This window comes from Netta rufina, assembly GCF_964035555.1.
Source record: "Netta rufina genome assembly, contig: SUPER_36_unloc_1, whole genome shotgun sequence".
NCBI lineage: Eukaryota > Metazoa > Chordata > Aves > Anseriformes > Anatidae > Netta > Netta rufina.
Window position 1 is genome coordinate 48276 of NW_028168924.1, and position 22099 is coordinate 70374.

Below are 22099 nucleotides of genomic sequence, written 5' to 3' on the forward strand. Positions count from 1 at the left end.
ACGCTGGCCAACGTGAGTCAACGCAAGTCAACGCGGGTCAACGCAAGTCAATGCTGGCCAACGTGAGTCAACACGAGCCAAGGCAAGTCAACGCTGGCCAACGCTGATGGAGGTGGGCTGCCCCAGCTGCCCGGACCCCCCCAAGCCCCCCGCCCTCTTCCAGCTCTCGGCACAGCCAATAAAGCCCTGAGGATGTGCAGCTCCAGCCTGGCAGGTGCTTTATTGGGGAGGGGACGTGGGGTGGGGGGCACGGCGGCAGCTTTTAGGGTCCCCATGGGTACCCCCCCCCCCAATATTACCTCCTCATCCCCAAGCAGGGAGCCGGTGGCTGCAGGGCCCCCCCACACACCGTGACCATGTCCCCTGTCCGCAGCCTTCCCCCCTCCCCCAAAAAAGCACAGAGGGGGGGACACGGCGCTCTCCAAAAGGACACGTGTAATCTCCAGGGGGCCCCGCGGCGGCCCTGGGGCTCCCCCATCCTGCGGCATTACAAAACGACAATATAAATAGCTTTAGTTAAAAAAAAAAAAAAAAAGAACAAAAACAAAACAAAAAAAAGAGTGTTGGGGTGGAGGGGGGGGGCCCAAATCAGTAGTGTGGCCGCGGGGCTGTAGTGTTGGGGCTGCGGGGACACGTCCCTCCCCCAGGGGGGGTGCAGGTGGCCTGACCCCCCTGATGGGGACAGAAAGAGGATTTAAAAGGAAAAAAAGAAAAGGGGGGGGGGGTGTTGAGATGCCCCAAAAGGCCCCCCCCGGGGTGGGAACGACACAGGGGCTTGGTGAGGTTGGGATAAGCCCCCGGCCCCACAAACCTGTGGGGAAAAGGGGGACGAGGCCAGCACCACGGCCTTGCCCCTCCCCACACGCCCCCCCCCCCGACTCAGTAGTACGGTGCGGGAGGGCCGGGCCCCCCCCAGCTGCCCCCCAGTCTCCCCCAGTAGCGGCACAGTCACAAATCCAGTTCAAGGCGAGAGCCGGGAGGGGGCCGGGGCGGCCGGCGGCCCCTCACCGCATGCGGTTCTGGCGCATGAGGGGCACGATGCAGGAGGGGGGGCCCGCCTTGCCCAGGAAGGGGTGCTTCAAGAGTTCGTTGGCCGTGGCCCGCTGCACCGGGTCCCGCACCAGCATGCGGTCCAGGAAGCCTTTGAGAGAGGGGGAAACCTGCGGGGATAAAGCCGGGGGGGTCATCGGGGGGAGGGGAAGCAGCCTGGGGGTGTCCCCGGCCCGGCCGCCCCTCTCTTGGCTTTACCTTGTGCATGTTTTTGAGCTTGGGGGGCAGATTGTCCCGGATCATCTTCATGGCCTTCAGGGGCGGCTCGTTGAAGTACGGCGGCTCCCCGTCCACCATCTCGATGACCATCACGCCCAGGGACCAGATATCCACCTGCGGGCAGGAGGAGGGGAGCGTGAGGGGGGTTCTTTTGGGGGTAACAGCCCCCCCCCAAGCCCCAGAGCCACCCCCAGACTCACCTCGGGGCCGTAGGGCAAGCGGGAGATGAGCTCCGGCGCCATCCAGTACGGGGTCCCCACCAGCGACTTGCGCCGCGGCACCTCCTTGTTCACTTGGGCGCAAAACCCAAAATCGGAGAGTTTCACCTGGAGGCCAGGGAAGGCAGCGGTGAGAACGGCCCCGGCCCCGTTTCAGCCGGGGGGGGGGGGGACACGCTTTCACTGCTTTCTGGGATCGACCCCATCCCAGGGGGGATTTCAGGTGTGTCACAGCCCCGCTTCCACCCCAAAATCGCCCCTCACAGGCTCCCAGCTCGCATCCCCGCCTCAGAAAGCCCCAAAAACGCCTCCGCTGCCCGTTTTTGGTGCTTTTTTTTTTTTTTTTGGAGGAGGAGAAGGAGGAAGGGAAGCGGCACCTACCCGGCCGTCATGCGTCAGCAGGATGGAGTCGCTCTTGATGTCGCGGTGGATGACGCCCTGCGCGTGCAGGACGGACAGGGCCTTGAGCACGGCCAGGCAGACGGCCGCGATCTGCTCCTCGTTCATCCTGTGTGGGGGAGGAAAAAGGGGGGGTGAGGGGCCAAGGAGACACCCCCGGGGCTTGGGGGAGGGTCCGGGGGGGGGTCTGGGACCCACCTGGTGTGCGTGACGATGTCGGTGAGCGCGCCGCCCTCCAGGAACTCCATCACCACCCAGAGCTCGTCGCCCACCAGGTAGCTGTTGTACATCTCCACCACGTTCTCGTGCTGGTAATCCCGCATGATCACCACCTGCCGAGGGAGCAGAGGCAGGGGGAGGCTCAGGGAGGGGCGCGCCCAACTCCCAGCGCCAAAAACGGCCGCGTTCGACCCAAAAAAAAACCACAACAAAAGCCGCGGGGCCCCCGCTGCGCCGCCTGTACCTCGTTAAAGAGCAGCTCGCGCCGCTGCTGCTTGCGCAGGTCCATCTTCTTGACGGCCACCAGCTTGCCCGTGCTCTTGATGGTGGCGATGCAGACGATGCCGGTGGAGCCCTCGCCGATCTTGATGAAGTTGTCCAGGTAGCTGCGGGGGTCCCCGGGGTCCACCACCATCTGCAGGGCCGCCCGGAACTGCTCGTGGGAGACGCGTTGGGGCTCCCGCTGCGGCGAGCGGGGCTGCTGCTGCTGGGGGGGGGCCGTGGCGGCGGCGGCGGGGGGCTGGCGGGCGAGGTGGGGGTCGGAGGCGTGCGGGGTGAGGCCGGCGGGGGGCTCGGGGCCGCCTTTGGAGCGCGGCGGGCCGGGCGGGGGGGCGCGGGAGGAGCCGCTGGTGCCGCTCACCGGCCCGTTCGATGCCACCTCCTGCGGGCGTCCCGGCCGGTGCTCTGCCTGTGGGGGGGGGGAAACGGGAAGAGAGGGTCTGGGTTAATGCCAAAAGAGGGTCCGGGGGGGGGCGGATGGTGCAGGATTTGGCCGCCGGGCACCGAGCACCGGGTGCTGACGGTGTGGTGAGGACGCTGCCGGAGGAAAAGGCGGCGTTGGACAGGCTCGGAAGGAGCAAGGAGAGCGAGGAGAGCGGGGAGGAGGCGACCGCAGCGGCGCTGGGGGCTGCTTCCGAGCCCCCCCGGCCCCAAAAAAAGGCTGGGGCTGGCACGAGGGAGCCGAGGGGCGACGCTGGCACGGCCCCGGGGAGGAAAAGCACGGAGCAGAGGCAGCTGACACAGCCCCGGTGGTCTTCGGCGCAGGCCAGTCCCCATGGGAGCGGCGCTCGTTTAGGAAGCAGAGGAGAGAGGCTGCTTTTGGAGGAGGAGGAGGGCAGGCAGAGCGAGGAGAAAGAGGGAAAAAAAAAAACAAAAAAACACAAAAAACCACAACCCCAGCCGGGGGAGGAGAGATCTCTGCCAAGCTCTGCGCGGAGAGGGGGAGCGGGGGGGCCTTTACCTGTGAACCCGCGCCCCTGCCGGGGTCGGTGTCGGCCCGCGGGTAGGTATTAAAGGGGCGTCCCGTCTGCTGAGCCGTCTTCATCACCCCCTCGCTCACCGGGATGTTGGGAGTCCGCATATTGGGCCCCGAGAGCGGGCGCTTGTCGCGGGGGGACTGCGGGCTGCTGTCGGCGGCGTAGGTGGATTTGGGGCGGCGCTCGCAGGGCTCGGGGCGCTCCCGCCGCAGCACGGGCTCGCCGCAGTCCCGGTCGGGGGGCCTGGGGTACTCGGGGGGGGGCGGGCGGCCCCCGGCGCCCTTGGGGCCGGGCTCCTGGCCGCGGGGCTGCTGCGGGTGGTGGGCGCGCTGCTCCTCCCCGTCCCAGGGTCTCTCCTGGCCCTGCTCTAGCTCGCCGCGGGCGCCGTGGAGCTTCTTGTCCTTGCCCCGGGCGTCGTGCGGGCGGGCAGCGGGGGGGCCCTCGGAGAGGCCGTTCTCCTGGTAGAGGTGGTCGCGGCGGGGCGGGAAGGGGGGGCTGTCCCTGCGCAGAGAATTGGAACGGGACACGGACATGTTCTCAAACTCGTCCAGCAGCCAGCTGAGGGAGCCGTCCTTGGCGGCTTTGGTGCCCCGCACGATGGTCTTTTTTTGTGTGTTTGTTTTTTGGTTTTTTGTTTGTGTTTTTTTTTGGCGCAGGAGGCGGGACGGGATGGCGGGCAGGAACACAAAACACAACAAAAAGAAAAGAAAAAAAAAAGAAAAAAAAGGGGAAGAAAATAAAACAAATAAAAATGAAATGCCTGGTGGTGACGGGGACGGGGAGGGGGCGGCTCACACAGACGGGACGAGGGGAGGGAAGGGGAAGGGACGGGGTTTCTGCCGGCTGGCCTGGATGATCCCGGTCCATTAAATCACCTCCCAATTAGCAGAGCGCTGTTAATGGGAGCTGGCCAAGCCCTGCAGAGGAAGGGGAGAGCAGCCCTGGCTTCCCCACAGCCTCAGGGCCCGCCCCACGCTGTCCCGAGCCCTTCCAGGAGGTTTCCAGGCGTCATCGGACCCAAATAACGGGGTCCAGCCCTGGGGAGCACAGCCCCTACCCCTTTTTTTTCGTGCTGTGGGAGCATCCAGCCAAAGCGGGCCCGTGGCGGGGGCCAGCAGGGCAGAAGGGAGATGCCGGGGACCAAATGAGGGTGACGGGGGAGGAAGAGAGGAGCTGGGGCGGGCAGACGAGCCAGACTTTAAAAAACGACGTGACGGCGGCGGGGGGCAACAGGCACGGGGAGGGGAAGGGGCAGGCACCTTTTTGGGCTTCCTTTTAGGAGTTTTTGGGTTTCCTTGTAGGATTTTTTTTTTTTTCCACGAGGGTGAGGACGGGGAGAGGTCGTGGAGACATCCAAAGGGCCCGGCGGGTTACGGGGCCCCGGCTGCCACCTTACCTGCTGCGTGGCACCCCGGGAGGGGGGGGGGGGGGCAAAAAACCCAGCCTGGGCTCCCCGGCCCCGAAAGCCGCCTACCTTCTGCGAGCCGTGCTGGATGGCGGTGATGCAGACGGGGTCCACCAGCGGCTTGGGCCGCTTGGCCGACTCCTCGATGATGCCCTGCCATTGGCGCGGCAGCCCCGTGAACTTCTGCTCCTGCTGGTCGTAGCCCGTGTGGACGCGGTGCTCGAAGTTGGAGGGAGCCGAGATCTCCAGGCGCTTCTTCTTCTTGCTGAACATGGTGGGGCCGCCTACGGGACCTGGGGGGGGTGAAAAAAATGAAGCCCGGAGGAGGACGGAGGCGGGGAGGTGGGAAAGAAGCACCCCTGCTCCGTCCCTCCTGCTTTTATTACACGATGGCCCAGCAGCCAAAGCAAACTGGGAGCTTTTTGGGGTCCTGGGAGCACTTCCCGCAGCGTTTTCCGCTGTGGTGCATGGATTTGGGGATTTTTGGGGCTTTTTGTTGTACAGATCCAGGTCCTGCAGCCTTCAGCACCTCTTGGTGTAGCACTGGGCTGGTGCGGGGCCCCCAAATCGTGCCGCCACCACGGCAGCTTCCCTTTGCTCAGCCCACCTTGATGTAACGCTCCGAAATTTAAGAAGTTGAGCAAAAGCTGCCTGCAATCACAAGCTGGGAGCCTTCTCGGGCGTTGGGGCCAAGCAAGAAGGGCCCGAGTGTTTGCTCAGCTGCTCCAGCACCCCGAGGAGCCTCGGATAGGCACGGCGAGGCCGCTGGAGCCAAATCTGACACGGCCGTGCCCCTTCTGGGACACCCAGCAGCGGGGAGAAGCCCGTTGGGTGCAGGAAAAGAGTGAAAAGGGAGCAAAAAGGGAACAAAAAGGGAACAAATCCCCTTCCCCGGGGGGTCCTGTCAGGCTGCCACCCCCCAGCTCGATGTCTGACACCCCCCCTCGTGTCCAGGGCCGTTGTCCTGAGGTTCTCGGCCCCACAAAAAGCCCTCAGGGTCTGTAGGACGAGGAACAAGAGGGACAAAGCCCGGGGTGGAGGAAGCCAGGCCCCAGGGCGGACCCCGGGGCGCTTTGTCCCGGTGTAAACACCGCGGGCAGGCACAATGGGGGCTTGTTTACACCCCCGCATCCTGCCCAGCTCCGCGCTCGGGTTTTGATTCTGCCCAGCAGGAGCTCGGGGCGCTGGCGAAACTTTTCCTAAAACCAACAATTTTCCGTGAGCCAGGCAGCGCCACCTCGGTCCCTGCAGCCACCACCTACCTCCGAGCTCCTCCGGACCTCAGCCTGGGAGGGGAAAGGCCGAAATTTTGGGGTTAGGAGAGAAAAAAAAAACCGCCACCAGGTTGCTGTGCCAAATCCCCCAAGTTTTTCTCATCGTGCCAAGGAAAACGAGCGGCCCCGGGGGGGGCAAAGCCCGGCCAGGTGGGTCCAGGACGGGGAAGCAGAGGGCTGGGACCGGCCCCAGGAGGCCCCGCGTCCTCAGGGCTTGGTGGTGGCAGCTTTTTTTTTTCTTTCTTCCTGCCTTTTTTTTTTTCCCTCGCAGGAGCTGAGGAGCAGGAGGGCGAGCCCCGCGCTGCCCCAACCCGTCCTGCAGGAGCAGCTCGCTCCCAGCACTTCGGGACGCCACCGCACGCACCCAGCGCTTCCAGCACCACCACCACCACCCGGCTCCCCCCCCGCCCCCCCCCACCTCCTGGCAGCGATTTGGGGCCGTTTCCTTCCATTCTGCGGCTCCCCGGCGCCAAACTTCACAGCTCCGGGGGTCGAGCCCTTCCTTCGCGCAGGAAATCGCGGCCCCGGCGCCCGCAGCCACGCTCCCGGCAGGGGATTTGCCTTCCTGCCCCCCGTTTTCAGGGCTCAGAGCCCCCCGTTGGGCACGGGGGGGGAGGGGTGGAGGGTTAAAATTCCTCCCCGATTTCGAATTTTACCATTTTGAACATTTTGAAGGCCCCGCGTGGAGCCCGGCCCCCGTTTTACCCCACAAAACCTCCCCTTGGCCCCAAATCCCGAGCTGCTCGGGGGCGAGCACGCGGCCACCTCGGGGGCTCGTTACCTTAACGAGGTCGGTCCCGGTTCTCCCGGGGGGGGGCTTCAGGCCGGGCTCTGGGGCCGGGGCAGCTTCACCTCGCTCCGAGGCGCCGCCGGCTGAAGTCATCCCGGGGCGCGCAGGCGCCGTGCTCCGCCGCCCCCCCCCCAGCCACCTGCGAGCCTCTCGGCGCCCCCCGCCCAGCCCCGGGGGTCCCGGCCATGGCTCTCACCCCACAGAACCCTCCCCCCGAGACAAAGACCCCCCCCCCCCCCCCCCGTGTGACATTTTGGGCAGAAATCCCCTTTCTGGATGAGTTTTAGGGCTCGGCGGGATGCGGTCCCAGCTCAGGGGTCCCTGCCAGGTACCGGGGGTCTTTTTTTTTTTTTTGGGGGGGGAGAGGTAGGGGTTAAACCCAGCCCGCTGCCCCCCCCCCCCAGCCCGGCACATTCCTCACAGCCCAGGTCCCCTGCGCTTTGTTTAATTAGTCAGCCATTAACGAGCGCTGCTGGCAGGCAGGGCAGAGCTCTGCCCTCGCGCCAGCGCCTCCCGAATCCGAGGGGGGGGCCCCGGGGGCAGCTCAGCTCCCGGCTCCAAACCCCCCTGCTGCAATTTTAGGAGAGCCCCGAGCAGGGAAAGCTCCTGCTCCAGGCGCTTCCGACCTCGCCCGGGCTCCAAAAGTGAAGAAACTTCCCCAAAAAAGCCCCCCCCGCGGCGCTCACCCCTCCCCAAAACCCCACCTGCAGCTCCTTAAAAATAATAATAAAATAAAACCGCACCCCAGCAGGACCCCGCACCGCTCAGCTGCGAGCCCGAGGGGAAGAAAACTGCCTGATAAAACCCAGCGGGGAGGGTGCGGGGACCGAGGGACCCCCTGGAGGGCTCCGTTTTGGGGGAAAAGGGGACAGAAACGGGGTTTGGGGTTCAGGGGAGTCACAAAACTCCCCAGGAAAGTCACAAAATCCCTCCTGAAGCCACAAACTCTTCAGGGGAGGGGAGGCGGCAGCCCCGAGGGGGCGACCCAAGGACCTGGTCCCTGTGGTGTAACGGAGCTCTAATTACCATCTTCCAGGGGCTCTAATTACCATATTCCGGGGGCTCTAATTACCATATTCCGGGGGTTGGAGCGTCTCTGCCGTGCGAGAGCCGGGAGGGAGGGCAGGAGGCCGAGCAGCGGGGCTCGGAGGGGTTAAAGCAGCCGGAGCGGAGGAGATTTGAGCCGGGGGGAGCCAATGAGGCAGCAACGTTTGAACAGCTTTTGAAACAAAGCAGCCACTCAAGGGGCAGGACGGAGGCAGCCCCGCGGCTCTCCCGGCCCCGTTGCAGCCCCTGGCGAGGAGCAGAGAGCCGGCAGCGAGCCCTCGGAGCCCCCCGTCCCCTCTGGGGGATGAGAGATGTCCCTCAGACGCCGGCAGGGACCAGCAGCAGCTCGGAAATCTCCAATTTCCAACTTTTCAGCCCATAAAACCCCGGCAGCCGCAGTCCCAAACTGAGGATGGGGCAGGGGGGCCCCACTGGAGCTCCCCCCCGGCCCCAGCCCGCTACCAAGGAGCCCATTTTGGCCCTTTACCACTTGGTGCTAATTAAACTGCGAGCTGATTAGGCGGGGCAAGCCTTTAATTAGCCTCTCGCACCACTGACAGAAATCACAGCTCACCTGCGAGGAGCGACACGGGGGGAGGAAGAGGGCAGCGAGCACGGCTCAGGGGACTTTTGTTGCTGGTTACAGCCGGCTCCTCATTAAAAGAGGCATTAATTAATCAGTGTGGATCCCCCACTCCCGAAACCGGAGCTGGGAGCTCGCAGGCAGAGTTATTTTTCTGGGGAGAAATCCCGAGGGTTTGGTTTAAAGGCGCACGGAGCTCATGGGGCGCTGAGGGCAGTGAGGGGCTCCTTCCCCCACTCATCCCCGCCCCAAAATCCCCCCAAAACCCTAAAAATGAACCCCAATGAAGCATAAAATGGGACCACCTGGAGAAAGAGCACGGTTTCCACCCAAAAAGCATCAGCCAGGCTGAGGAAAACTTCCTCAAGAGGCTGCCAGGGCCGGTCCGTGTTTGTCCTGGCAGCAGGCTGCTCCTTCTTTGGCCACAGCCCCAATTTTGGGGCTGTCCTGGGGGGGCTGCGTGTCCCCCAGAGCCGCCCTCCGCTGCTTTTTGTTCTCTTCCAGCTTCCCCCACCCAGCAAACAAAGCCCTGCCGGCCACGGGAGGGCCGAAAATGCAGCACAACGCGTTTATCCCCGGCAGCCGAGCTCAGCTGAGGGAACAGCTGAGGGAGAGGGCACGGAGTTACGCAAACAAATAAACCCAGAGCCCGAGACGGGCTGGGAGTGGCGCTTTCTGTTCTCATTCCGTTCAAAGCGGGTGAAATCGACCCGGCGAGGGCCGCCCAGGGCGAGGCAGGGGGGCAGGAAAACACGGGAGGGCTCGGAGAAACCCAGCCCGGAGCTCTCCACGGCTCCACTCACCTTGAGAGCAGTGAGAGGAAAGCTGGAGGGTGTTTGAGGAGCCCAAAAGAGCACCCCCAGGACCTTCTGCTCTGACTCTTTATGTAGAAAAAAAAACACCTTTGAGTCTTTGCAACCTGTTGCAACTGCCTGTGTGAGCTCAGCTGGACCCGAGCGCGTGGGGAGGAAAGCACCTGGCTGTGCACGCCCCAAAGAGCCAAATGAAGGCTCTGGGAGCTTTAAATTTAATATTTCTTCCTTAAAAGTCTCCCAGTGACGGCGCTTTTCCTGATTTTTCTCCCTCTATTCTGGCCAGCGCTTGGGGAACAGCCCCGGCGAGGCAGGAGGACGCTTTGGGGACGCCACAGCCCAAAAGCATGCCCAGAATTAGTACTTTTGGGATAAAAAACAAACAAAAACCACTCAAAGCAGGGGCAGGAGCCGGCTCTGCCTTCCCCCTACCTGCAGCTCCTCACCGCATGCCGGGCCCCGGGCGGGCGACGCTCCTCCAGCGGGCACGGGGCCGCTCAGCTCCCACCGCTCGCCCTGCGGGACGAAACCAGGGCTGTTTTGGGGCTGTTTGAGGCTGTTTTGGGGCTGTTTTGGGACCGTTTTGGGGCTGTTTGGGGGTCAGCGCTCCCCCTCAGCCCCCCCCAGGTTTTGGGGCACCCCACACCCCCCACCCGCCTCCCCCTGCCCCATTCTGCCCCCGTTCCCCCCCATTTCCCCCATCTCCCCCCATTCTTCCCCTTTCCCCTCACTCCCAGCCCCTTTTTGCCCCCCCCCAGCCCCCTTCAGTGCGCCCCCCCTCCCTATCCCACCCCCTAAACCCCACCCCAGACCCAAGAACCCCCCCCCCAAAACCCTCCCGAGCCCCCCAAAAACACCTCCCAAGCCTCTTAAGACCCCTCCCGAGCCCCCCAGGACCCCCCCCGACCCCTCTCACCCCGCCGGGCCCGGCCCCGCCGCTCCCCCCTCACTCGGCCGCCGCCATGTTGTGAGGGCGCCGCAGCCCCTGCCCGCCCCCTCCCGTTGCCTAGGCAACAAGCCCCGCCCCCCGCAACAACACCCGCCCCCCCGCCAATCACCCGCAGGTCGGGCCGGGCGCAGCCAATCGCGAGTTGCTCCGCGAGATTGGCGTTCGCGCCGGCCAATCGGAGAGCGGGGAGGCGGGACGGAGGGAGCCTGAGGGGTGGAGGTGCGAGGTAAAATGGCGGCGGGGTGAGGGGCGGGAGGAACCGCTCCCGGGCCGGCCCCGAGGCAGGATGGGGGGGCCCGGGGGAGGGCAGGGAGGCGGGCGGCGTTAACCGGGTGTCCCCCCACGCAGGCCCCACCGGCGCCGGGTCCCGTAGGATGGCGCTCCGCAATCTGCTGAGGGCCGCGGCCTCCCTGCGCGGCTGCGGTGCGTATCCCCGGCCCCTCCCAGCGCTGCTCGGGCCTCCCCGAGCCGCCCCGTGGCCTCTCATTTATCCCGCCTTTCCCTCCCCGCAGTTCTCGGGGCGCTGCCCCCCGCTGGGAAGCAGCCAGCCGCCCCGGGCTTGCAGCAGGCCGCCGGCATGGCCACCCTGAACCAGATGCACCGGAAGGGCCGGCCCCCGCCGCCCCCCGTCAAGCTGGGGCCCACCTTCGGGCGGCCGCAGCTGAAGGGGGTGGTGATCAAAACCCTCATCCGCAAGCCCAAGAAGCCCAACTCGGCCAACCGCAAGTGCGCGCGGGTGCGCCTGAGCAACGGCAAGGAGGTGGTGTGCTTCATCCCCGGCGAGGGCCACAACCTGCAGGAGCACCACGTCGTGCTGGTGCAGGGTGGCCGCACGCAGGACCTGCCGGGGGTCAAGCTGACCATCGTGAGGGGCAAGTACGACTGCGCCCACGTCCAGAAGAAGAAGTAAACGGCAGTGAGAGACAGTTGGGGGGATAACGGGGTCGTTTTTATGCCATTAAAGCCGAGCTCTGACCCGCCCGGACGCGCTGCGTGCTCTGTGAGGGGGCGTAGAGAGGAGGGAGGGGCTTAAATAGCGGCTGGCCCCGCCTCTTCCGGTTTATGGAGGGCCCGCTTCCGGTGCCGGATCCAAGATGGCGGCGCCCAGGGTTCTGCTGGCGGCGGCCCGGCGGGCGGCGGCGGCGGCGGCGACCGGAGGGGGGCGTGGCCGTCGCGCGGCGGGGGGCGTGGCCGCGCCGCCGGGGGGGGCGGAGCCGGCTGTACGAGCACGCGCGCGAGGGGCTGAGCGCGCGGCCGCGCCTGGACGTGGAGGCGCTGAGCGGGCGCGAGCTGGAGAGGAGGCGGGGCCCGCTGCGGGAGGGAGACCTGCGAGACATCGTGAGAGGGGCGGGGCCTCGGGGGTGGGCGGGGCCTGTGGGACATCGTGAGAGGGGCGGGGCTTGGGAGTGGGCGGGGCTTGTGTCCAGGAGGGGGCGGGGCCTCGGAGAGCAGCGGGTGCTGCCCGGAGAGCTCAAGGGGGCGGGGCTTGTGCTGGGGGCGGGGCCTGAGAGCTGGCCCCGCCCCCAGCTGCAGACATGGGCCCGCCTACGCGAGGTGCGCGCCGCCATCGCCCGCCTCGAGGCCCAGAGGGACGACGTGGCCCCGGGGCGTGCGGGAGCTGGTGGTGAGTGCCCCCAATGTCCCCGAATCGTCCCCAACCGTCCACAAAGTGTCCCCAAGCGACCCTAAACGTCTCCAATTTGGCCCCAAACTGTCCCCAGGTGTCCCAAAACATCCCCGAACTGTCCCAAAATGTCTCCAAACGTCCCCAGATTGTCCCCAGGTGTCCCAAAACATCCCCAAATGTCCCTAAACGTCCTCAGATTGTCCCCAGATGTTCCCAAATGACACTAAATGTCCCCAAATTGTCCCGAAAGGTCCCTAAACGTCCCCAGGACTGACCCCAAACTATCCCCCAATGTCCCCAAATCATCCTGAAACGTCTCCAAGTGCCCCCAAAACCGTCCCCAAACACCCTCCAATTGTCCCCAAATGCCCCCAAACCTCCCCATCCCCTCACCCTCTCTCCCCCCCCAGGCCTCCCACGCCAAGGACGCGCTGCAGGCGGTAAGACCCCGGGGCTGGGGGGGTGCCTGGTGCCCCCCCCCAGACCCAGCAACTGGGGGGGGATATGCGGGACGCTCGTCCCCGTCCCCTGTTCCCCCCCCCAGGTCCCCGAATACGCGGCGCTGCGGGCGCGGGGGCCGCCAGGTCCGGCTGCAGCTGCAGGCGCTGCTGGCGGAGGAGGCGGCGCTGGACGAAACGCTTCTACCTCAAGGCGCTGCAGCTCCCCAACCGCACCCACCCCGAGGCGGTGAGCTCCCAAACCCCCCCCGTGTGTCCCCAAAACCCCCTGCCCCCCCCACAACAACCCCCGCTCACCGTTCTCCTTCCAGCCTGTCGGGGATGAGAGCCAAGCGCGGGTGATGGAGGTGGTGGGAGAGAAGCCAGGTAGGGGGGGAACCTATGGGATGGGGGGGGGATTTCTTTTGGGGGGGGGGGGGTATATTGGGGGGGTGCAGGGAGGAAGAGGAGGGTCCCGGGGTGATGAAGGCTCCCTCCTGTCCTCACAGTGTTCGACTTCCAGCCGCGGGGGACACCTGGAGCTGGGCGAGGCGCTGGACATCATCCGGCAGCGGTGAGCTCCCCCCCCCTTTTATTACATCCCCCCCCAAATTCTGGTGGACCCCCCCCCAGGTCCCGGTACCCCCCCCCGAGGTGACAGCCCTGTCCCCGTGCCAGGCGCCTGTCCCACGTCTCGGGGCACCGCTCCTACTACCTGTGCGGGGCGGGCGCGCTGCTGCAGCACGCGCTGGTGAACTTCGTCCTGGCCAAGCTGCTGCCCAAGGTGGGTGACCGCCCCCCAAAAAATCCTTAAATCCCCCCAAAAATCCTTAAATCCCCCCCAGATCCTAAAATCCCCCCCAACATCCTTAAATCCCCCCCCAGATCCTAAAATCCGCCCTCAAAATCCTTAAATCCCCCCCCCAGATCCTAAAATCCCCCCCAAAATCCTAAAATCCCCCCTCCCCAAATGCTCCTCTTGCTCCAGGGCTTCCTGCCCATGACAGTCCCTGACCTGCTGCGAGGCGCCGTCTTTGTAAGTGCCCCCCCCGGGTTTTTTGGGGTCCTGTCCCCATTCTCAGGGGTTTTTGGGGTCCTGCCCCCCCCAGCACAAAGTGACCCCCCCCTCCATGTGTCGTCCCCCCCCCAGGAGGGGTGTGGGATGCAGCTCAACGCCTCCCCCTCGCCCGTTTACGCCATCGACCCTGCGCGCTTCGAGGACCTCTGCCTGGCCGGGCACCCTCCGAGGTGGGGATCGCAGGTGAGAAATGGGGGTGAAAAATGGGGAAAATGGGAAAAGTGGAGGGAAAATGGGGAAAAGTGGGAAAAAAATTTGAAAAAATGGGGGGGGAAGCGGGGAAAAATGGGGGGGAATGGGGGGAAATGGAGGGAAAATGGGAAAAATGGGGGAGAATGGGGGGGAAATGGGGAAAATTTGGGGCAAAATGGGGCCAAACTCTCTGTTTTTCCCCCGTCTCTCCCCCCAGGGTACTTCATGGACCACGCGGTGCGGCTGCAGGACATGCCCATCAGGTACGGGGGCTGTGGGGCTGCTCTTTGGGGCCGGGGGGTCACTGGGGAGGCTTTTTTTTTGCCTGCCTGCCCCCCCCCGACCCCTTTTTCCCCCCCCCCACCCCAGGGTCGTCTGCTCCAGCACGTGCTACCGCGCTGAGACCGACACGGGCCGGGAGCCCTGGGGGCTCTACCGTGTGCATCAGTTCACCAAGGTAGGGGCAGGGGGGACTCAGGAACACCGGGGGGGGGGCTCAGGACCACCAGGGGGGGGCGCTCGGGACCATTCTGCCCCCCCCAAGGTGGAGATGTTCGGGGGTGACGGCGGCCGAGAGCGGGACGGAGAGCGAGGAGCTGCTGGCCGAGTTCGTGGCGCTGCAGAAGGAAATCTTCTCCGAGCTGGGGCTGCATTACCGGTCAGTCTGGGGGGGTCAGGACCAAGGGGGGGGCCCTGTCCGTGTGTGTCCCCCCCCAAAATATTTCATCCCTCTCCCTGCAGGCGTCCTGGACATGCCCACACAGGAGCTGGGGCTCCCCGCATACCGCAAGTTCGACATCGAAGCCTGGATGCCCGGCCGGGGCAAGTACGGGGAGGTGAGAGAGGGCAAAAAAAACCCTGGGGGGGGGCCAAATTACCCCTTTTTAAAAAAAAAATACCCCCCCTTTTTATTTTTTTTTTAGATCTCCAGCGCCTCCAACTGCACCGACTACCAAAGCCGGCGGCTCAACATCATGTACAGCGACGGGAAGCCGGGCGGCTGCGCCACGCGCACACGGTGGGTGCTGACCCCCCCCGGAGATTTTTAAACCCCCCCCCCCCGGGGTTTATGAGCCCCCCCCATCCCTTCACACCCCATCCTTTGCCCCCCCCAGGTGAATGGGCACTGCCTGCGCTGTGGCGCGGATGCTCATCGCCCTCCTGGAGTGCAACCAGCAGCCGGTGCGTGGCGGGGGGGGGGGACACAGACGAATTTTGGGGGGGCACAGAGCTGAGGGGGGGGCTAACGCTTCTCTGTCTCTTTGTGCCCCCCCAGGATGGCAGCGTTCGTGTGCCCCCCGCCCTGCAGCCCTTCGTGGGCCGCGCCGTGCTCACGCAGCCCCCGGCCCCACTGCTGCGCTACAATCGGCCCCAACCCAGCCCGGGGGGGGGCCCCGGGGGGGTCCCCGCGCCGGTGGGGGGGGACGCGGAGGAGCCCCCCCCCTCCCCAGGGCGTTAACAAATCCCTCAATTAAACATTTTGTTCCCCCCCCCCAGCAATAAAACATCGACAGGCGTTTTATGGGAACCAGATTTGAGGGGGGGGGGAAATGGAGGGGGGGCACATGGATGGGGGGGGCTGCCCCCCCCTTTTTTTGTTTTTATTTTACAACTTTTGATAGAAATCCTCTACGCTACGCCCAAGGAAAAGGGATGTGGGTGGCGGGGGGGAGCATGGGGGCCCCCCCCCGAAGTCCAGACCATGGCTTGGGGGGCCCTGATAAATAGGGGGGGGCAGCTGCAGGTCTGGGGGGGTCCCCACAGGTCTGGGGGGGTCCCCCACAGGTCCGGGGGGTCCCACAGGTCTTGGGGGGGGGCCCCTCAGTCCGCGCAGCGGCCGCTGTTGATGACAATGTCGTCGTATTCTTCCTGGGGGGGGGACATAGAACAACGCTCAGCTTCTCCTGTCAAAATTTCAGGGTGCCCCCGGGGGGGGTCAAGCAACATTTTTCAGGGGGGGGGGGGGGGGGGGGTGAGGACAGGGTGCCCCCCTGGGGGGGGGCTCAGGCAAGCTTTTGTGGGGCAGAAAGGACACGGTTTCGCGCAGAGGGGACGGGGGGGGGCCACTCACGCCGCTGCTGTTGCCGCCACCCGTGCCGTCTTCTTCATCCTCCTCCTCCTCCTCCTCCTCCTCCTCCTCTTCGCTGTCCTCCGAGTCGCCGGGGGGGTCGGGGGCCCCGAAGGCGCGCAGCAGCTGGGGCAGGGCGGGGGTCGGGGCGGTGGCGGGCGCTGTAGAGGGGGGTGCGCCCCCCCGTAGCCCCGCGCCGCGGGGTCGGCCCCCGCCCGCAGCAGCAGCTCGGCCAGCTCGGGGCTCTGCGCCTCCACCGCCAGGTGCAGGGGGGTGCGGGCCGCAGCTCGGCTCCTTTTTGTTTTTTTTTTTTTTTTAAAAAAGGGGGGGGTCAGGGATGGTGGTGGTGACCCCCCCCCCGTGTTATCATCCCCTCCCCCCCGTGCTCACCGCTTTGTTGAGGTCGGCGCCGGCGCGCAGCAGCAGCTGCACCAGCTCCAGGTCCTTGCGCAGGACAGCGACGTGCAGGGGGGTGTAACCTGTGGGGGGGGGGCACGGGGGTGTCACCGGGATGCCCCCCCCCCGATATCGTGTCACCCCCCCATATCCCTGTGCCAAACCCCCGCGGTGTTTTTCTCTCTGTCCCCCAGCCCCGTTTTGTCCCTCTGTACCCCCCCCGTGCCATGTCCTGCGTCCCCCTCATCCTGTGCCCCCCCCACTGCCCCCCCCATGTCCTGTGACCCCCCCCCAGTCCTGTCCCCATCTCATGTTCCCTCCATATCCCACCTTGTGCCCCCCCCACATCCCATTTCCCCCCATATTCTGCCCCCACATTCAATTCCCCCCCATTTTCCCCCCCCCAAAATCCCATTTCCCCCCCCCAAAACGCCATTTTCCCCCCCCCCACACCCCCATTTCCCCCCCCATCTCCCCCTCCCACCCCCCCCAGTTCCCCCCCCCATACCCCCCCAACACCCCCCATTCCCCCCCCCCACCATCATAATTCACGCTCTCCAGCTGCTCCCGCGTCTCGGGGGGCGGGGGGGGGTGCGGGGGGGCCCCAGGAGGTGGCGGGCGCAGTCGGGCTGCCCCTCGCGGCAGGCCAGGTGCAGCGCCGTGTGCCCCCCCCCGCTCCTGCACCCCCGGCCCCGCGCCCCGCCGCCCGCAGCTTGCGCACGAAGGCCGGCAGCCCCAGGATGACAGCGAGGTGCAGAGCAGTCTGGGGGGGGGACATAAAAAAAAAAATAAATAAAAGTTTTTTTTTTTTTTTTTGATTTTTTTGTTTTTATATAGGCCCCCCCTTCATTAAAGGTGCCCCCCCCCCGGCCCCGTTACCTGCCCCAGGTCATTCTGTAGGTCCAGGTAGGCCGTGCCCTCGGTGTGCTGCAGGATGGAGTCCAGGAAGGCCTCGTGCTCGTGGATAACAGCGAGGTGCAGGGCCCCTAAAAAAATATGGGGGGGGGGGCGAGGAGCGGTCAGCACAGCCCTAAAATGGGGCGGGGGGGGGGGTGAGCCTAAAAGGGGAGCACAACAGCCCTACAAAAGGGGGCCCTGATCCTACAGGGGGGGGGGAGCGGCCCTAAAGTGGGGGTGGGAGGGGGAAACCGGGGGGGAAAATGGGATATTTTTGGGGGGGGGGGAGAAATGGGATGTGGGGGGGAGGGAATGCGATACGGGGGGGGCACGGGGTGGGATATGGAGGACCCCACAACTGGTCCTAAAGGGGGGGAGGCGGCCCTAAAGTGGGGGGCCCGATCTTACAAGGGGGGGGTCCCAATTTTACAAGGGGGGGGTGTCTCGATCTTTTGAGGGGGTGTCCGAATTTTATGGGGGGGGTCCCGATCTCACAAGGGGGGGGGCCCTAAAACCATCCAGGAGGCGCCCCCAGCCCTAAAACCCACGAACAGCTCCCCCCCGGCCCCCCCCCATTCCCCCCCCGCCCCCCCTCACGTGTCGCCGTCCTCGCTGACGAAGCTCAGCACGTGCCGCAGCCACGCCTCGGGGTCCGGGGCCGCCGCCGGGGCCTGGTCGGTACCGGGCGGGGGGGGGGAGGCGGGGAGGCCGCCGGGCCCCGCGGCCGGGCCGGGGGCTGGGTGGGGGCAGCGGCGCGAGCTGCCCGTCGCCCCAGCGAGCCCAGGCCCGCTGTCGCACCACTCGTCGCCCTCCGGCCGCTTTCCCCCCTCGCCCGGGGGCGGCGGCGCCGCCGCCTCCGCGGCCGCCATGCGCCGGGGCCGCGCTCAGGCCGCCATGGGCCCCGCGCCGCCGTCCCGGGAAATCCCCGGTAATGGAGGGGGGGGAAACGGAGCGCGGGGGGTGCCGGGAGGTGTAGTTCTCCGGGTTCGGCCAATCAGCGCTGCGCGGCGCGGGGGGTGCTGGGAGGTGTAGTTCTCGCGTTCGGCCCAATCGGTGGTGCGCCACGCGGGGGGGTGGGGGGAGGTGAAGTTCAGCTGAGGGTTTAGCCAATCAGCGCTGCCCCCCGCGCGTGGGGCACGCCGGGAGGTGTGGCGGGGGGAATGTGCCAGCGCGGGGTGCTGACCAATCAGCGCTGCCCCCCTCCCCGTGCGCGGGGGCACGCCGGAGGTGTGGCGGCGCGGGGCACGCCGGGAGGTGCCCATGTCGGCCGAGGACGGTAACCGGGGCCTGGCGGAGGGGGGGCGGGGGGGGCCCGGTGGCGGCGCCCCCTGACCCCTCCCTCGACCCCCCCCATTCCCCCCCCAGCTCCCGGGGCTGAGGCCGGCGACGAGGCGGAGCCCGAGGGCGGTGCCGCGGGGGAGGCCGAGAGTAAGGGCGGGGAACCGGGGGGGGGCACCGGCGGTACCGGGGGGGGACCGGGGGTACCGGGGGGGGACCGGGGAGGTTTAACGGCGCCCCCCCCCCCCCCCCCAGTGGAGCTGCTGCGGAGCCTCCTGGCGCGGACGCTGGGGCTGGGCTCGGAGCCGGGGGAGCGGGTCCTGGACGAGCTGTCGCTGCCCGGCGTGGCCCGGTTCATGCGGAGCGAGCGGTGCCGCCGCGTGGTCTGCATGGTGGGGGCCGGCATCTCCACCGGTAAAGGGGACGGGGGGGGAACGGGGGGGGGTAAAGGGGTCTGGGGGGGGGAATGGGGGGGTAACAGGGCCGGGGGAGTGGGGAATGGGGGAGTAATGGGGCCTGGGGGCGTAATGGGGGGGTAAGGGGGGCCTGGGAGGGGGGTAACAGGGGAGTAATGGGGCTTGGGGGGGGAGTGGGGGGGGGGTAAAGGGGGGATAATGGAGCCTGGGGGGTGTGGTAAGGGGGGGGGTATGGGGGGGATAACGAGGGGGTAACAGGAATGGGGACAGGAGGTGATGGGGGGGGTAACAGGGCCAGGGAGGGGGTAACTGGGGGTTAACGGGGTTGGGGGGGGGTTAACAGGGCTGTGGGGGGGTGGCTGATGTTGCCCCCCGTCCTGTCCCGTCCCCCCCCCCACAGCCGCCGGGATCCCCGATTTCCGCTCCCCGGGCACGGGGCTGTACGCCAACCTGGCGCGCTACGAGCTGCCCCTACCCCTGAGGCCATCTTCGACATCTCCTACTTCAAGGTGTGCGTGGCGGGGGGGGGGTGGGGGGGCACTTAAAGAACCCCCCCCAGCATCCTGACACCACCCACGGCACCCTGAGCCCCCCCCCCAGGACCCTGACACCCCCCCCATCTCCCCCAGGAGCAGCCGGAGCCTTTCTTTGCCCTGGCCAAGGAGCTGCTTCCCGGGCAGCTCAAGGTAAGAAAAGGATCCTGGGGGGGGAAAATGGGGTGGGGGGGTCACTCACCACCCCCCCGCTAAATTCTGTGCCCCCCCCCCCTTAAATCCTACTCCCCCCCAGCCCACTATCTGCCACTACTTTCATGCGCCTGCTGAAGGAGAAGGGGCTGCTGCTAGCGCTGCTACACCCAGGTGGGCGCCCCAAAACATTTCCTACGCCCCCACCCCCAGCTCTAATTATCCCCCCCAGGCCCTAAATGCCCCCCCCGGCTCTGAACGCCCCCCCCTCGCCCCCCAGAACATCGACACCCTGGAGCGGGTGGCGGGGCTGGAGCCCGAGGAGCTGGTGGAGGCGCACGGCACCTTCTACACCTCGCACTGCACGCGGGCGTCCTGCCGCCAGCCCTACGGCCTGTCCTGGATGAAAGGTAACCATGGGCTGGGGGGGAGTGTGGGGGGGCTCCCTGCACTGCCCCCCCTCAAAGAAATTAAAAAAAAAAAAGAGTTTTTTTCCACCCCTCTCCTGCCGCAGAGCGCATCCTCTCGTCCCTCGTCCCCCAAGTGCGAGAAGTGCCAGGGCGTGGTGAAGCCAGGTGAGGGGGGGGGGGGGGCGTTAAAAATTTAAAAATTTTAAATTTTAATTAATTAAAATTTAAAATTTTAATGTGGGGGGGGGGGCACCACATGTGTTGTTCACCCCCTCTCGTTGTTTTTCCCCCCGCCCCTCAGACATCGTGTTCTTTGGTGAGAGCCTCCCCTCGCGCTTCTTCACGCTGCTGCAGTCGGTGAGTGGGTCACGGGATGAGGGGGGGGCCACAAAGCAAGGGGGGGGGGGGCGTGGGGCGTGAGGGGGGGCCACAGCCTCACCCCCTGTCCCCCCCCCAGGACTTCCAGAAGGTCGACCTGCTCCCTCATCATGGGCACCTCGCTGCAGGTCCAGCCCTTCGCCTCCCTCTGTCAGCAGGTCGTGGTGCCCCCCCCCCCGTGTCACTGTGCCACCCCCCCGTGTCACTGTGCCCCCCCCCAGTGTCATTGTCCCCCCCCCCCAATGCCATTGTCCCCCCCCCCTTGCCCTCTGCCCCCTCACTCGCCCCCCTTCTCACCCCCCCCCCAGGGTCCCCGCCAGCACCCCCCGGCTCCTCATCAACAAGGAGAAGACGGGGCAGGTGAGTGGAAGGGGGGGGCAAATGGGGGGGGGGCAATTATTAATGCCCCCCCATCCTATTTTTCTTGCCCCCCCCCCACCAGAGCGACCCCCTGATGTCCCTGATGGGTTTCGGCTGCGGGATGGACTTCGACTCGGACAAAGCCTACAGGTGGGGGGGGGCTGGGGGGGGTCGGTTTGTGCCCCCCCCCCCCCCGGCATGTATGGGGGGGGGCTGCACCCCATTACACACCCCCCACACCCCCAAAAATTAAATCCCACCCCCCCCCAGGGACGTGGCCTGGCTGGGGGACTGCGACCAAGGCTGCCTGGAGCTGGCGGAGCTGCTGGGCTGGAAGGTACCCCGAAAACGGGGCTGGGGGGGGTCCCAAAATTCGGGAGGGGTGTCCCAAAATTCGGGGGGGGGGGACCTAAAATTCGGGGGGGGTGTCCCAAAATTCGGGGGGGGGGGGTCGTTCACGCCCCTGTCCCCCCAGGAGGAGCTGCAGGAGCTGGTGAGGAAGGAGCACGCCGCCATCGACGCCAAGGCCCAGGGGGGCGATGAAAAAGCCTCGGGGGGCCCCCAAAAAGCCGGGGGGAGCCCCCAAAAAGCCGGGGGGGGGCCCAAAAAGGCCGGGGGTGGCAACGAGGAGGGGCGGGGGGGGGAGCGAGCCCCCCGGGGGGGAGCGCGGGCCCCCCCCGCCCTAAGGGGGGTTGGGGGCAGTAAAGAGATGCGCTTCAGCCCCGTTGTCTGTGGTGATTTTTTTTGGGGGTGGGGGGGCACTGGGGGAACTGGTCTCCAGCCCTGGGGGGTCTAAGCCCCTTTTGGGGGGCTCTGGGGGGGGGCAATTGGCGTGGGGGGGACACTGGGGGGGCTCCCAGCCCCTTGGGGGGGGGGGTCCCAGAATTTTGGGGAAGGTTCCAGAAGTTTTGGGGGTCCCCGGGGGGGCTCAGTCAGCCCCTGGGGGGGGGGGCCCATGGGCTGGGGGGGGGGCCAGCGCCTTTTGGGGGCTCTGGAGGGGGTCCAAGAACCTTGGGGGAGTTCTCAGAACTTTTGGGGGTGATTCGAGCACTTTTGGGGGGATTTCAGCACTTTTTGTGGTGATTGGAGGACTTTTGGGGCTCGGGGGGGCCCCAACCGCCCCCTGAGGGGCTCTGAGGGCTTCTGCTCCCCCTCAGGGGTCCCGCCGTATCCCGGGCGGTGGGCAGGGCTAGCGCTGAGGGGTGCATCCAATCAGAAGTGAAGGCTGAGGGAGCTGGCCATGATAGGCAGCTGGGTTGGCCAATAAGGTTCGAGCCCGCTTGCGCGCCCTGGGGTTGTCCCCGAGGGAGAGCCCGAAGGCGTCGTGAGAGGCAAGAGTGGCAGCCAATCGGAGCCAAGGGGTGTTGATGGGCGTTCCGCTCGGCCAATAGTCTGGCGAGCCGCTGCCGAAAGGTCTTCTGGGAGACTCAGCGAGTCGGGAAGAAGAAGGCGGAGCCTCGGCGCACGGCCGTGAAGATGGGCGGGGCGCAGCCCGGACGGACACCCCCCGCAGCCAACCAGCTCGGTGGGCGGGCGAACGGACGCGCGGCCCGGCCAATCAGACGCGCCCGGCGCGCTGACAGCCAGGAGCGCCGCCGAGCCCAATCGCGGCGGTGGGCGGGCCGGCGGCCGGGCTGGCCAATGAGGGCGCGGGC

General features: G+C 66.4%; 5 protein-coding genes across 8 annotated transcripts; 3 read left to right on the top strand and 2 right to left on the bottom strand.

Annotated features, from left to right (window-relative positions):
* Positions 1-201: 201 nt before the first annotated feature.
* PAK4 (p21 (RAC1) activated kinase 4) lies at positions 202-10257 on the bottom strand. Of its 3 annotated transcripts, XM_084307063.1 has the most exons (10): positions 10189-10257; positions 9705-9788; positions 4836-5059; positions 3346-3963; positions 2350-2793; positions 2085-2218; positions 1869-1995; positions 1470-1595; positions 1249-1383; positions 202-1160 (listed from the first exon to the last, which is right to left on the bottom strand). In XM_084307063.1, exons 3-10 carry the CDS (start codon positions 5037-5039, stop codon positions 1005-1007), a joined length of 1944 nt encoding a protein of 647 aa, XP_084163189.1. In that variant the 5' UTR covers positions 5040-5059; positions 9705-9788; positions 10189-10257; the 3' UTR covers positions 202-1004. The 3 variants fall into 3 exon arrangements, with proteins under 3 accessions (XP_084163189.1, XP_084163190.1, XP_084163191.1); XM_084307064.1 differs by lacking the exon at positions 10189-10257 and having other exon boundaries at positions 9719-9773; XM_084307065.1 differs by lacking the exons at positions 9705-9788; positions 10189-10257 and adding an exon at positions 6822-6862.
* A 156-nt stretch (positions 10258-10413) lies between these two features.
* On the top strand, positions 10414-11206 carry MRPS12 (mitochondrial ribosomal protein S12). 2 transcript variants are annotated; one of them, XM_084307066.1, is made up of 3 exons: positions 10414-10447; positions 10570-10644; positions 10734-11206. In XM_084307066.1, exons 2-3 carry the CDS (start codon positions 10596-10598, stop codon positions 11129-11131), a joined length of 447 nt encoding a protein of 148 aa, XP_084163192.1. In that variant the 5' UTR covers positions 10414-10447; positions 10570-10595; the 3' UTR covers positions 11132-11206. The 2 variants fall into 2 exon arrangements, with proteins under 2 accessions (XP_084163192.1, XP_084163193.1); XM_084307067.1 differs by lacking the exon at positions 10414-10447 and adding an exon at positions 10453-10463.
* Positions 11207-11315: 109 nt separating this feature from the next.
* Positions 11316-14674, top strand: SARS2 (seryl-tRNA synthetase 2, mitochondrial; the record flags this gene model as incomplete). Its single annotated transcript, XM_084307059.1, is given in 22 exon segments — positions 11316-11420; positions 11422-11559; positions 11749-11823; positions 11825-11845; positions 12259-12288; positions 12393-12422; positions 12424-12483; positions 12485-12535; positions 12618-12672; positions 12795-12814; positions 12816-12859; positions 12964-13069; positions 13274-13321; positions 13436-13522; positions 13525-13546; positions 13773-13818; positions 13925-14012; positions 14100-14111; positions 14113-14212; positions 14297-14391; positions 14479-14573; positions 14671-14674. Coding segments are annotated over 22 exon segments (1332 nt in total).
* Positions 14675-15376: 702 nt separating this feature from the next.
* NFKBIB (NFKB inhibitor beta) lies at positions 15377-17865 on the bottom strand (the record flags this gene model as incomplete). Its single annotated transcript, XM_084307060.1, is given in 12 exon segments — positions 15377-15424; positions 15627-15758; positions 15760-15807; positions 15809-15901; positions 15903-15917; positions 16014-16102; positions 16559-16612; positions 16615-16690; positions 16692-16718; positions 16720-16782; positions 16899-17003; positions 17513-17865. Coding segments are annotated over 12 exon segments (1023 nt in total). The 5' UTR covers positions 17786-17865.
* Positions 17866-18120: 255 nt separating this feature from the next.
* Positions 18121-22024, top strand: SIRT2 (sirtuin 2; the record flags this gene model as incomplete). The annotated part of the gene is given in 20 exon segments (XM_084307061.1): positions 18121-18192; positions 18282-18344; positions 18450-18608; positions 19011-19084; positions 19087-19119; positions 19240-19296; positions 19400-19417; positions 19419-19454; positions 19456-19470; positions 19577-19706; positions 19811-19833; positions 19835-19871; positions 20008-20063; positions 20164-20187; positions 20189-20262; positions 20405-20444; positions 20527-20594; positions 20715-20781; positions 20920-21054; positions 21836-22024. Coding segments are annotated over 20 exon segments (1314 nt in total). The 5' UTR covers positions 18121-18176.
* Positions 22025-22099: the final 75 nt, after the last annotated feature.

What these genes read in the sequence shown, in the direction of transcription:
- PAK4 (XM_084307063.1), bottom strand. Translation starts at nt 5,039, where the DNA reads ATGTTCAGCAAGAAGAAGAAGCGCCTGGAGATCTCGGCTCCCTCCAAC. An exon ending in TGCTGACGCATGACGGCCGG is followed by an intron (nt 1,596 to 1,868) that starts GTAGGTGCCGCT and finishes CCTGGCCTCCAG; the next exon opens with GTGAAACTCTCCGATTTTGG. An exon ending in GCTTGCCCTACGGCCCCGAG is followed by an intron (nt 1,384 to 1,469) that starts GTGAGTCTGGGG and finishes TCCTGCCCGCAG; the next exon opens with GTGGATATCTGGTCCCTGGG.
- MRPS12 (XM_084307066.1), top strand. Translation starts at nt 10,596, where the DNA reads ATGGCGCTCCGCAATCTGCTGAGGGCCGCGGCCTCCCTGCGCGGCTGC. An exon ending in GGCCTCCCTGCGCGGCTGCG is followed by an intron (nt 10,645 to 10,733) that starts GTGCGTATCCCC and finishes CCCTCCCCGCAG; the next exon opens with TTCTCGGGGCGCTGCCCCCC.